We start from the raw sequence: 14,738 nt of genomic DNA, 5'->3' as shown, positions 1-14,738 counted from the left end.
GCGTTGTCTTGCTTAGTTGGTTCTGATGAAACCCACAGTTGGGCCCGGAGGAGTGCACCCTAATACCAACCATGTGTCTTGGACTGGGGGAAACCTCTTATGGATCAGGAATAACTTCAGCAGAGGTCAGCAGTTGGGCACAGGCAGGTCAAGTTGAATCTGGACAGTTGGGCAAATGAAGGGCGGGTCTCTGGAGCTTATTATGTCCATGTAGCTTAGAACAGGAGGCCAGTCAGTTAGCTCCTGGAGTCACTCTGGTGGTTCTGGGTTCAAGAAGCAGCTCCAGTCTTCCTTACTCAGGCAGCAGGACAATCCTTCTTGCAGCAGGGCAGTAGGACAGTATTTTCAGCAGCAGGGCAGCAGGGCAGCAGAGCAGACCTTCTCTTTCTTCCACAGTCCAGAAGTGATCAGAAGAGTGGATTTGAGGGTCCTACTTTCATACCAAGTGCTAGTTTTGAATTGGGAGAAGCTTCTGGAGTTTTCCCCCCACAGAGGTGTTTGGAATTTCTCCCCACTAGTCTGTCTGCAGCCACAATATGCCAGTGTGAAGTTATTTGTGTGTGAGCTTAGGGAGTCTTTGAAGTGCCAGCTCCGTCTCCCTTATCAAGTCTGAATGGCCCATCCTGTCAACACCCAGGCTCTCTATTGTGATACTGTGTGGAAGGAATATACAAAGGCCAACTGCTAACTACCCTAGTCATGTGACCCAGGATACAGGTACAAAATGATTAAGGCAAGAAAATTCCAGCTTTTCTAAAAGTGTCATTTTCGGGATTGGGACTTAAAACAGACTTTACCATTAAAGATTACTTTAAATTACAATTAATTAGAGTGTACACAATGACATTTCTACCTTCACAATCAAAAGTTGTCACTTAGTGAAAGTAATAAGATAACCCAATGTTATACTATGGGTGAGGTTTGTGGGGGGTTTTCACCACCAGGACATGTAAAGCTTAAAAGTAAACATCCAACTTTTTAAATACACTGCACCCTGCCCTATCAGCTATTTAGCGCCTACTCTAGGGGAAAACTTAATGTGTGTGACACAATAAATGCTGCAGACCCACTAGTAGCATTTAATTTACAGGCCCTGGATACATGTAGCACCACCTTACAAGGGACGTAAAAGTAAATTAAATATGGCCATGGGTGTTCGCCAATCTTACCATATTTAAAAGAGAGAGCACTAGTACTTTAGCACTTACTAGCAGTGGTAACGTTCACAAAATTGTAAAAGTCAACACAAAGAGGTACAGAAAATAGAAGGGGTGAAGACAAGACGATTGGGAGACTACCACTCAAGGGTATCAAGTCTGACAGTCCTGATTCAGAAAGCATTACAAATCAGAAACTTATGTCCACATATGTCCTCCTACATTTGTGTATATCTAGTTTTTGAGCTTCTAAAATAATCGCAGGCATTGCTGTTTGAAGTCTGTGATGTCTGTGTATTTCCTTGAATACTTATCCCCTTTGCTTAATCACATATTTAGTCCATGATGTGAACAGTCCATGTGAGTAGGTACCGCAGAAATGTGCATTTGCGAATACAAAGTTTTGTCTTTTTTATTTTCTCCACAGGGGCAATGTTTATTATTGAGACACCCTTTACTGTCAGAGAAAATGTGGGTGGGGGTTTCATTCCCATTCTGGGAAGGGAGTAGCCTACCAGTGTTTGAGATACACTTAAAAATGTTTTCTGGGCTCAAAATAGATACCCAAAATATTTGTGAAAATCCTTAAATCAATGATTTTTTAAATGTTTGTTTAATATTCTGCTGTCACCAGGCTCACCAACTACTTTTTCCCACCCCTGAACCTAAACAAATGGTAATGTAACATTTTTCATACCAGCAGTTACTCCAATATTGTAGGTGTACTATACAGTAGGCTAAAATATAAATATGTGTATCCTGCTTCTGTAATCAAGATGTGTAAGTAAGACATGTAGGTGACTTCTTGTGCACACCCGAGTAATATTTAGGTGTTTAAAACTCTTTTTGTAAGATGTTAGTTCAGGGAATCTCTCAAATGGGAACCGAATGTTTCCCCATTCTTCACTTTGAAACAAAGCCACAGTGTAGAGATATACAGCACTGCTCCCAGAAGAGGGAACGCAGCATGGGAAATTGAATAAAAATAGTTGCTTCCATCAGCAGTACATTATTACTACTTGATACTGCCTGATATATTCTTTCATATGCATTTTTATCATGGCTGTCACGTGCTCTTAGATCATTGATGTGGCCAACTTCCCAACTCCCTGCGATTTCTTTGCTTTCTAAGGAGGATTACTATCTTTCTTTTTTTTGGAAGCCCTTACATCCGTGTAAAGTAAAATATATGGTCCATCGAGAAATACCTCTGAAGACAACAACACCGTGATGTTCAGGATATCCTTTTATTTTTATTTTCTTACTCTTTCCCCTAATATTTCATCATGTGGCATGTGCGCCACTATCTATTGCTTTTAATGTTGGAAAATGCACTTTGTAGTTCTGCAACATCAACAGTGTATGCACAAATGTTAGACAGATGTTGTAATGTAAAGAAATGGAAATGCAATTGTACTTGTGAAGATATTCAGTTAAAACAGGATATCTAGAATAATTCCGTAGATCGTTCTGTCTGTATGTCCAGTGATGAACTAGCATGTTTCGAAGCTTACCAGTAATGTTATCAAAACATTTTGCTTTTGTTTTCCAGGCACTTCCATGACACTTGAAGATATTGCTAATCAGCCAGTTGGATCATACGAGATCCCTATCAACATAGTTGACCAGCAGGGCAAGGGACAAACCCTCAAGGTGCCAGTTGATATCTGTGACTGCCCAGATGGTATCAACTGTCCAGGCTCCCTTGGACGCAGAGCTGCAGGCGATGCATTTCTCGGCCCCTTGGGTATACTGACACTGATATTGCCGGCATTACTTTTGGGCTTGTTGCTATGTAAGTATATTGCTTCATTTGACTGTGGTATTGCATTGATTATCGTAGTGTAAACAAAATCGTAGTATGTGCAGGGGCTGTTTTTCCATTAGGGCTCTGGGGCTGCTCCCTCTTAAATCCGTACACATTTAGTTCACAGAATATTAAATACATCGATCTATTTAGAGATACAATCGTATCTCTAAACAAATAGTTGTATTTAAGGTTGGACTGTCTGCCCCAGGCTGCCCGCCCTGTCTCACTCTGAAGCAGTAGACGAAAGTCAGGCAATAAAAGAACTTTCTACGCTGTGACAGACGACACAAGGCTTACCGTTCTAAAGCCTTTTATTGCCATTGTAGTCTATGGGGGTATCCACTTTAGACCAATAATCCTGTCAGCGTCACTGTTTTGGGCCTCAGCGTATGAATCCCTGTCATTCACAGGCATAGATCCCACCCTTTTCCCATTTGTCACATGGTAGGACTGGATGCAAGCACATGTGATTTGGTGCTTTATTGTCAGTAATGGTAGTTGTTGTAATGCTTATCATTTTTACGAGTACTGTGCTGAGACCCCTGGTCACGGTAACATCCTCCACTTTCACACCCCAGGCCCTGGCTGCAGGTTGCTGGCCTCGTTGGAAGTGAAGCTACTGTATTGGACCCCCACATAATTGATACAAAGGAAAAGCAGGTTTTTGTTCTTTTGTGAAGTTGATCCAAATATCCAAGTCAAGCGCAAAGGGAGAAATATGTGCTTGTAGTAAATACAGTAATCTGCTGTATAAAAGCATTAACATTGGCCCTATCTTCATGCCCTTAACATTAATGAACAATGAATGTTAAAAATGTTAAGGTTCTGCATGTTAGCGATTTGGTTCTTCTCTTATTCCACGTTTTACTTAATTTAGCATTCCCTAAGAGTGTTAGCTATTTCATCATGATGTGTTTCTGTATTTCTTTCTCAAGCATCTTATTACTTTTGCATAGTGCATATTTTTGAGTCGTGTCAGGTGTTTGAGGGGCTTTAATTGACAGTTTCGGTGCTGAGGCTGGGGTAAACAAAGTACCTGTGAGTGGGTTGACCTCTGCACAGCACACAGAACAATGGTCATGTATTCCAGTTGCAGTTGGAATTCTGTGTAAATGTGTGTGAATGGGTACACAGGAGAAATCAAAAGGAAATAAAGTGCTGAAATGTCAGTGAGTGCAGTGTACATTTTGGAGGTGGTGAAGTGAGGGAGATGCGAGGAAGTGCTTTCCGGGGCGAGTAAAAAGAGGTTGTTGAGGAGGAAAGAGAGGCCATTTAAAATGTGCAGATGAACAAGATGTGCTGGGGAAATGGCGTACATATCTAACATAAAGCACACATAACTGAAGGCCAATACTCCTTCCACAGCCCTTAATAATATTTAATTCACAGAATTACAATTTCAGAATTGAAACATTTCCAATGTTAATTATTTATAACAAATCGATGTTACTCATTTGTCTTAAACAGCTAACAACCATTGACAAAGCCAATCATACTGACAGGTTTTACGTGTGTGCCAGTTGCTGTGTTATATATCTGGATGCAAAAACATTTCAGAGAGAAACCAAAGTACTGGTTGGGTGGCACACTATGAGAATCACAGAAATATATTTTACATCTTCTCTTTTAGAAAGCCCCCACTTTTTTCAGTCCACATAAAGACCTATCTGCTCATTTTGTAAATGACTGATTGCAGTCAGCAGCTGTGGGTGCTGCCTAAAGAGTGGTTAGATATAAGTAGACACAAGGGAACCCCAAAAATCAATAGGGACACAGGATAATCTGTAGTTTAAGGAACAAGATTCCGATAGTAAATAGAAAAGAACCAATATTCTAGGGGGAAAAATACCCAGGAATTATTCAATTGGACATATAGCACACATTTTATTCCAAAGTTAACAATAAAATATAGAAGATCAACAACTCCAGGGTAAACATCAACAAGTGTCAAAAGGATGAAGCAAACAGGCAAAGACCATTAGTTGACCATCAATAATGTATATAATAAAGGTCACTTATTCATAGAACAGAACACTACTGCACCCAAGAATCATATATACACATTTAGAGGGTCAGAGTGTTTTTAGGTGAGCAACGTTTTGATCCATTATTAATATAGTGTCTTCATCGGGACAACATAAATATATGCCTAATTACATAAAATATATGCGAAAATTATCAATAGTAAACACCTCTAGAGGTAATGAAGGAAATCAAAAGAGAAAATAACTAAAGAAAGTTAAAGTCTTAGAAACATTTTTAGCAAGAGCATGTAGAAGTAGTCTAGCATAAACTCATTATCATGCTGATCATGGTAGTGTGGGTGAGACATAATCAGTGAATTATCTTTGGAAAACATGCAGATACGGGCAATGAACTGCCAAAATTTGTCACATTTCACACCTTTCACAGGCCTTGGAAAAAGAGCGTGCCAGGAGTGAAAGCTCACCTAACCATGCATCAGGCACATACAAAAACAGTCATAATTGGTGTTCCAAGAATGGTAGTTCGGTAGACCATGTGGCATGTCAGCTTCGCGAGAATCTTTGGAAAACCTCATAAAATCAGAAAGCCCCACCAAGAAGTCAATATCTAATAGCAGGAGGCCTAAAATAGTAAGGGCAATAATCTGAGGGAAACAGAAGCCGCTTACCTACTTCTACATTCTTTTGTTAAATATGTTTCTGAGATTTTACCTTTCCTTTTTTATTTTCTCTTTTGTTTTCTTCCTTACATATACAGGTGTTACCTTTTGATAATAAACCCATCTCATAAAAGGTGAAAATGCTCAGTAAGCCAGTGCAGCAAGTGTATGTGAGAAGCAGGATGCACATTACTGTAGTCTCCTTCTCTGTCCTAGAGCAGTTTGGAGTTTTCAGAACTGTCTATAGAGCTAATTCAGAAGGAACGTGTACAACATTTTAAACAATTTCCTAATTATGATCATCAAAGATTGAAAGTAAAACCTTAGACTAATAGCAAGCTCTAAATTCAGCAGTAGTGTGAGCACAACTATGCCTCAGACTGATATGCATTTTTCAACATTACTGTTGAGGCTTTCTTCCCTTCCTTGTTTAACTGCCTGTACCATTTACGCGATCTCTAACTCTGCATCTGAGAGTAAAAGAACACAAATAACCTAGTTCTGCCTTATTTAAGTATTTGTGTGTGTAACTCGGTTCTCCATGCAAGTTTCTTAAGGACGATTTTGCAGCTATATTCATCAGCAGCCATCAAGTCAAACAGGGCAAGTGCTGACATTACATTAAGAAAGTTAAAAAATGAGATACACCTTTATTTCCATCTTCTGCAGGTAGGGCGTTATTCTAAAATTACCTCTTATGCATGTGCTGGGTTGACATTGGTCTAAACCTTCACTAAAGCATCCAAACGTGCATTTTGTAGCACAGTTTGATCTACTGAATTGCTGCATACAGACACTCAGTGGTGGCTGGTGACATTTGAAAGTGGTGGACTGTATCAGTTGGGTATGACTTTTATGTAGCAAGTGAAACAAGCAACCTTAATGGTCAAACATGTGTTCAAGAGTGGGTCCTCCCCCTGAGCATTCAAAAAAATATATATTGTCAAATGGTGCATTTTAAAGCAAATCAATGTAGTTGGAAAGCAAGCGTAATAAAGCAGTAGGAACATATAGTCTTCAAATATTGAACACATTAAAAAATGCCCCTTATCTCACTGCATTAATATGCTCAACAGTTACTGTAATTTTCAAATTGTACAGCACATCAACTTCAGCCCTTTAAAGTGTGTGCTTGCCCTGTGTCTTGCACAGCATGTGGCATCAACTTTGAAAGAAAATGCTGTAACCAAGATTCAGGCAGCACCCACAGCTGTTGGCTGGATTTTATTGCATCCAGATATATAACACAGCAACACACATACATCTAAAAACATCTGTGTACCCCTTCACACATTTTTACACAGAATTTCAATTGCAGCTGGAAAACATGACTATTGTTCTGTGTGCTCTGCAGAGGCCAACCCATTGACAGCACTTTGCTTTGCTGCAGCCTCAGTGCCGGAGCTCTCAATTAAAGCCCCTCATAAACACCTGGCATCACTCAAAGTATGCACTATGCTTGATTAGATGCACACACAAAAATACAGAAACACATCATGATGAAATAGCTAACGCTCTTGGGAAATGAAAAATTATGTAGTACAGAGCATACTTTCTCAGTAAAACTGTGCACGACTGATTCCTCGCACTCAATAAGGATATGTTGGCATAAGTCCTGCTACCTCAAAGCGCACCATCTGTACCCCTAACCTGGCATGGTAAGAGGTAGAATGTGCAACCTCAGAACATGACAATCCTGACTCCAAATGGGAATTGTGGAAACAGATCTAGAATCCGTTTGATTGGTAACCTATGCATACCCAAACAGATCCACAAGAAATACACACTGTGGCGTATAACACTTACACCATTACCGAGGACCAGGCACCAAGTCAATAGGAAAGGGAGAGATCTATATCTGTGAATAACAGACGGCTGTCCTCCCACAGGGATGCAGACTGCGATGCCCAAAACCGTGAAACTGACTGCATCACTGGCCTACAGTGGATAGCACCATTGACTAAAATGCCAATGAAGGGCTTTAGAATGGTAAGCCCTGCGTTGTGCTCCACAGTGCAGATAGTTGATTTATTGCCTGTCTTCCGTCTCCTGCTTCAGAGTGAGGCAGAGCGAGCAGCCTGGGACAGACAGCACAACCTTAAATACATTGAACTGTTTGGAGATATGATTGTATCTCTAAATAAATCAGTCTGTTTAATATTTTGTGTGCTAAATGAGTAGGAATTTCCAAGGTGCGTAGCCCCAGAGCCCTAATGGAAAAAAACACCCCTGTGTAGAAGGCAAGAGTAGGTTCCAGGGCAAGCAAGAGCAGAATGTTAGAATGTGGCAGAGAAGATAAAGGAAGAGCAAAGGTAGAACATGACAGTTGGAGCAAAGGCAAAGCAAGGCTGCAATTAGTTTGTGAAGCAGAGGGATTTGAGGTGTGGCATTTTCCTTTTAGAGAATGGAAATGCTCTCAAAAGGGCCAATGAAAAAGTAGGGGGAGTGAATTATCCCCCAGTAATAAAGCACAGAAACTCTTAATTTTAGCAACTAGCTCAATATGCAGGAACCAATGATGAAAATAATCATTGCATGACAAGCATACGTATTGCTAAACACTCTTCTTTGGTAATACTTGATGTTAATACACTCCAAGTTAAAACTATGGCGAGATGTATAAAATAGTTTTGCACTTGCAAAGTTTGTGGTTCTCAGAATTGTAGGGCTTTGTGAAAGCAGAAACCAAATTCACAATGTACTAAAATGGCATAATGAGTCACAAATGGATCTGCAACTTGGTATGTCCACATTGCTATTCCTTGCAACTCGTAAAGAAAAAAAATGGCATGAAAGGGGTGGGCCAACTTCCTAACCTCTCAAAAGGGTGCATATCAATTGTTTGTGACCTTTACCATGGTTGCAAATCAATAGTCAGATGCCAAAACCCAGAGTTTCATGACCTTCTAAAGGAACTCCGCCTCCATTTCTCTATATGGTCACAGAAGTCTTTTTTGACTTTCACGCGGACTTACCTGGTCCAGCCGTGAGGGGAACGGCCGTCAGCATCCACTTCTGGGGGCTCTAGCGAGAGACAGCATTGCCCTCCAATGCCAGCCAGCCAGCCTTCACGCCCGCAACCTTCGCAGCAGCTCCGAGGGAGAGCAGAACCATGAGGCCCAGGACTCCATCTCCCAGGGGGCCTCACGCGGCGCGGCAGTAGTGACTCGTCTGTAGGGCGCCAGAGGCCCACAAAACTGGCCCGGCCCTCCCGCAGCGCTGGACGCGGACTTACCTGGTCCAGCCATGAGGGGAATGGCTGCCAGCATCCACTTCTGGGGGCTCTAGCAAGAGCCAGCACTGCCCTCCAACACCAGACAGCCAGCCTTTACACACCGCAACCTTCGCAGACGCTCCGAGGGGGAGCAGAACAGCGAGGCCCAGAACTCCATCTCTCAGGGGACCTCGCGCGGCGCGAGTGACACGTCTGTAGGGCGCCAGAGGCCCACAAAACCGTCCCGGCCCTCAGGGACGCGCGCGGGCGAAGCCCGGGACAAGGGCGGGACCGTCTTAGGCCGTCAGAGGCCGGAGGAGGCTGGGCTGGGCCACCCCCCTAAAATCTTTGGAACGGACTGGTTGTGGACACTAAAAAGTATTGAAGTGGTGCTACTGGGGTAAGGCTTGCTAACTGTTAACTGCAAACTATTATTGCTGCCTCAGGTCTATACAACCACTTTTTTTTAGCTAAGTTTTTATATTGTGGTTTGAGAAATGTTCAACCCTTTTAATGGCAAGGAGACGTGCCAAACCACTGATGGAAAATACGTGCAACACTATAGATATATACTTAGTAAAAGCAGTTAGTGCCCTTACTGAGGAAATTGACAGAACTGAGAGGCGTCGATCCAGGGGGCCAAGCCTCGTGCTAGGAGATCAGGTCAGCGTAAGCGAAGTGCTTACTTTCTCTAATGAATACAGACCGTGCATTTCTGTGCTAGCTGACATTCATACAGATGTAACTGTTTTAATTGATGGTCTGATTAACATCGATTAAGAGCATTCCCTGCATTTCTAATACACCTAGACTATCTACCCTAGCCCTTTCTCCCCACTCTTCATCTGTCTCTGCAACTGCTTAGGCCACTCCATGACAGGGTTGATAATTTAGCTAGGGAAGTCAAAAAGTTAAGTGGTAATCTTGAAAAAATCAGCATGAGGACTCAGAAAGGCATGTCCAGGTTAGACGCAAATAGTGATAAAAACAGCGAGGTAATTACCCTGGATAGTAGCAGCACTCCATCGGTACCTAAAATGAGCAATGCTTACATAGAGAGGCCACCAATAGAACATCTAGGTTCCAAAGTAATATCTAAGGAACAGTCCATGCCAAATAGAGTAACACTGACCACTGAATCTAACTTCGACTCGAATCAAAGGGAGAAATTAATCCCAATAGAAGCTACTAAATCAGGCTATTTAGACCCTAAGCCGCTCACTATAAATAAGATGCCAGCATTTATTAATCTTCTGCCTGAATGTGATGCCTACGTAGCGGTCCTTGTGAATGTGCCAAAACTACGGAAAGACCAGACAGAAAACCACGAAATACTTAAGAATAAAACTGTACACTGGCTGTCTAACAATTGTGGCTTCCCAATGGGTGGGGCGAACAGATACTGTTAACTCAAAGGGTGGGGGTATTGGTCCCCCCCCGAAAAATTTTGAGGGCGACTGCATAATCATTAACTTAAGAACTCTGGGGTGGGCGCGGAATACCCTAGCAAGGGCCCCTACTTGGGAGTACAATGCGACTCCTTTGCCCTTAAGGTATTTCTACAGACACCTGATGGTGACTAATAACTATGACAGCTTAAATTGCAACTCTAATTTTCCCCCAAAAATGTCATCATTATTAATACCTCCATCTTGTATCACTTTCCCTATTTACAATAGATCTCAAGCATTAAATTCCCTAGAGGACAACGATTGACTCATGTTAAGCCATGGTACAGCTCAGAAATATAATCTATCAGGGATCTTGCAGAAGGATGCTGTTGGGGTAGCATCAGAGGTCCGGCCATCTTTTTCACTAACGTTACAAGACTGTAGGAAACCCTACATTGAAATAGCCAATATTATTACTAGTGAAACAAATAGTATACTCGCAAGGGAGGAAACAGAAACCCCGACAAAAACAACTGGGGAAACGCTTGATATTTCCCACAAGGAGAGCTTAGTTACCCCCCTATGCAAGCCTGTAATTGACAACTCAAATGAAGGTTACACCATTGTTACATGGAATATTGCAGGCCTTAACAAGAAACTAGATACACCTTTCTGGAGGGATTTCATCACCTCAGACTATGATATTTTATGCCTGCAGGAAACATGGTGTAGAGAACCGATTTTCGTAGAGGGCTATACCTCGTACAGTTTAAATGCTGTCAACTCTGTGGCAGGCAGAGCAAAGGGTGGACTTTTGCTTCTTGTATCTAATAAACTAACCATATGTAAAATTAAAAGCTGCACAACAGTGGATACTCGTAGTCAGGTGATGCGGCTTCACTTCCATAGGGACAAAGATTTGGTTTTAGTTAATTATTATAATAATATTTTAGATAAAAGTAGGGGGTTTACTGTGCAGGCATTGGGAAAGAAATCGAAAGGTTGTTGGCACTGTCAAGTAAGTTAGACATCACCCTTTGGGTCGGCTATTTCAATATCCAAGCATGCCCACTGGCCCAAACTAAGACATGTGGATTTATGAAGGGTTTTGATGTTGATGATAACACTGATCACATGTATTTCCCCCACGTGATTATGGTACTGCTTTAAATACCCTAATTCCGGAACTAGATCTTGAATTATTAAGCTGCACCATGAGAAGGGGACATATTAAATGCCCAACCTTCACTGGTAGGAATGCTGCTACCAACATTGATTTCATCCTGATTTCTTGTAATAGTGATTATTCCAACTTATGGATTACAGAACAGGCCGTAAGTGATCACAAAAGTATCTCTATATCCTTGTTATGTTGGGGAAACAAACTACCCAATAATAGTGTTTGCTTTTCCAATATTGCCCCTATAAGACCCAATGGCATGGGGATAAAATGGGCTGGTGTCAACCCCCAATAGATACAAAGGGACGTGGTAATAATATGTTGTCGAGAAATAGATCACTGTCTTAGTGATGAGGCAATTCAAACACATTGATTTCTAGCTTTTTTAAGATAAACATAACAATAGAAGGTTTACTAACTGGAAACAATAGTGCAACAAAACAGGTGCATGCTGGATGGTTTGACAAAAACTGTACTCAAGCCTTACACTGTCTGAAACAGACCTCAGGCACCAAACCACGAAATATAATGCACATTTGAGACTTACGCTATACTTACAAACTAACTATCGAAGCCCAAAAAAGAGAACTTCAGGCGGAAGCTTGGAATAAACTTAGCCTAGCAGCAGATACAAATAACAGCAAATTGTTTTGGGAGATGATAAACAGCCCCTTCTTAAAGAACGATTGCGTACCTGAACTAACTTCGTACGTAAACTGTAATGCATGGATCGAACATTTTACAAATATTTTTAATCCAGATAGGGTGGTTTTAGACTTATCGCTAATTAATGATTCCACATGGCCTACACTATCCTTGCTAATCAATGTAGAAGAAGTGTATGAAGTGCTAGCTAATAGTAAGGGGGGCAAAGCACCGGGCCCCGATGGGGTGCCGGTTGATTTGTACAAAAGTGAAATGAAAATGTGGGCCCTGATTTTAGCTAGGATTTTTAATGCCGCTGCACTGGGTCAATTTCCGTCCAGTCATTAATGATTCCTCTTTTTAAAAAAGGTTTGAAATCAGAAGCATGTAATTACAGTCCAATATCATTGTTGGATTCTTCTATCAAAGGTTATGAGCAGGATTCTGATAAAAAGGTTGGAAACCTGGGCTTCAGATAAAAATATTTTATTGCAAGCTCAATATGGGTTTAGAAAGGGCCTAGGAACCCTGGAGCAGTCCATCAATCTTGACCTTCTCATTAACAAGTACACATCAGCGAAAGAGGGCAACATGTTTTTATGCTTTGCAGATTTGAGTAGTGCTTTTGACCTCGTGGACCATTCAATTTTGTGGCCTACATTACTTGACTCTGCAGCCCCTAAGGAAATTGTTTACTTTTTAGCAAGGGTTTATGAGAGGTTATCTAGCAGAGTGCGCTACGGGCCTGCTGGCGAGTGTATCCCTCCTTTTAATGTAAGGAGAGGCATCCGCCAGGCTTGCATGTTGGCCCCACTTTTGTTTTCACTATTTATTAATCAAGTCGACGCAACAGTAAGACAGATACCTGCGGATGCCCCATTGATAGACGGAAAAGTTGTACCAATTTTGTTATATGCAGATGATGCTGTTTTATTATCACGTACCCCAATCAGCCTCCAGAGACTTATTAATAATTTTGTATTGTTTATTAATGGGAGAAAACTTTTAATTAATAAATCGAAGACCTTTGTTATGACATGTGGGAGGAAAGTCAAGTCAAGTCAACTAGGAATTTTTATGTAGATAACACTAAAGTTCAGTCGGTCAATTTGTTTTGCTACTTGGGTGTAACATTTGCAGGGAATGGGAAATGGTCACACGAAAATGAAAATGTGCACTATAAAATGTGTAGGAACATTAACAGTATTTTTAGATTTTCTACAAAACTGGGGGACCGAAGACTAAAAGATATGGTGGCAATTTATAATGCTATGTGTGTATCCTCTGCACTATATGGGGCAGGAGTTTGGGGTCATAATTGTGAGAAAACTATTCAGCACGATAAATACTTTTCTTAAACGTTTACTGAGTGTACCAACATCGGCTTCCACTGAATTAATACATCAGGAAGTGGGAATCAACTACATCTCAGATTTAGCTGCCCTACGCCCCTTGCTATTATGGCGATCTATTTGTTCCAAAAATGAAACCGTATTTACACAGTCTATTATTAAAGATTGCTTGAAGTTGGACCATTGTTTCCGTATTCCCTGGTTAAGATTTATCCACCACTGGTACAGTCTCTTGTTTATTTGTAACATCTATGTGGAACCAGAGTATGCAGCATCGATACCAAAAAAGGAGCTAAAAGTAACTGTCTTAGCTCAAGGGAGGCCCGAAGGAGACTGATTGGGGAACAACCTACCCTTGTATTCTACCATCAACTAAATCTTGGACTCGGCTTTCAGACATACTTAAAAGAAGTGACAAGAACTTCACATCGCTTCGTACTAACACGACTTAGGTTTGGAATTGTTCACCACCTTGTGGCTTTTCCGACTATGGAAATAGGTACTAATTTTGTATGCCCATGTGATAACATATCTAAACAAAGTTGCTGTCATTTTTTAATGTTTTGTAAATTTTACTCTTTTATAAGGAAATTTTATTTGAAACCTATCTTTTTAAAATACAAGGTTCGATCCACCAAAAATGCTATGAAGTTAATGTTTTCTCTGGAAGGCCCAGATATTTGTTTTTATGTTGCTTCTTACATTCTAAAATGCATAGCTGCTAGGAAATCCATTGTCCTCTGAGTTTATACATTTTCTTGCCTTGATTCAATCAATTAAGATAGCACGTTAGCACTTTATAAACTTTTGGTGAAAGTCTTTGTTTATGTGTCTTACACCTAATAACTTATACAGTAAACATAGGTTATAATGTTATAATTTTATATAATTTAGTATTAGTAGCACATGGCACCTTTTGCAAAATGTGCACAAAATGCATATTGTTGGCATATGGCACTTTATGGCGAAATTTGCACATAATGTATTATTTGTTGGCACATGTCACTTTGGAAAATTTGTATGAAATGTAAATGAACTACACAAGATACTGTATGGCGGCATTTGCATAATATGTAATATAGAGAGCATATGGCACTTATTGCGATTTTGCACAAATTTTATTAGCTTATGTTGTATATAAAGCCATTTAGGTTGCTTTGAAATTTTTGTGAATTTAATGTGGGCTGGCATCAATACTACTGTATTTTAATGATTGCTTATATGGTTGTACTTTACAAACCGAATATAGCTTTTGAAACGACTTTCAATATCCTTTTAACCTTTTCCGTGCTGATGACGAAACTGCTCCGTCATCAGCCGCGGTGGTGTTGTGCTGATGACGGAG

At 40.8% G+C, this 14,738-nt stretch overlaps 1 protein-coding gene across 1 annotated transcript in view; it reads left to right on the top strand.

The window, feature by feature from the left end:
- LOC147724093 (desmocollin-2-like) overlaps nt 1-14,738 on the top strand; it is a 125,678-nt gene that overhangs the window by 83,368 nt on the left and 27,572 nt on the right. Inside the window, exon 13 of the mRNA XM_086965673.1 lies at nt 2,710-2,952. Within this exon, the coding sequence (XP_086821799.1) occupies nt 2,710-2,952 (243 nt within the window). The remainder of the gene's footprint in view (nt 1-2,709; nt 2,953-14,738) is intronic.

Source organism: Lissotriton vulgaris, chromosome 4_1, assembly GCF_964263255.1.
Source record: "Lissotriton vulgaris chromosome 4_1, aLisVul1.2, whole genome shotgun sequence".
Lineage (NCBI taxonomy): Eukaryota > Metazoa > Chordata > Amphibia > Caudata > Salamandridae > Lissotriton > Lissotriton vulgaris.
The sequence above is the reverse complement of the archived record's forward strand: the minus strand, read 5'-3'. Positions and strand labels throughout refer to the sequence as shown.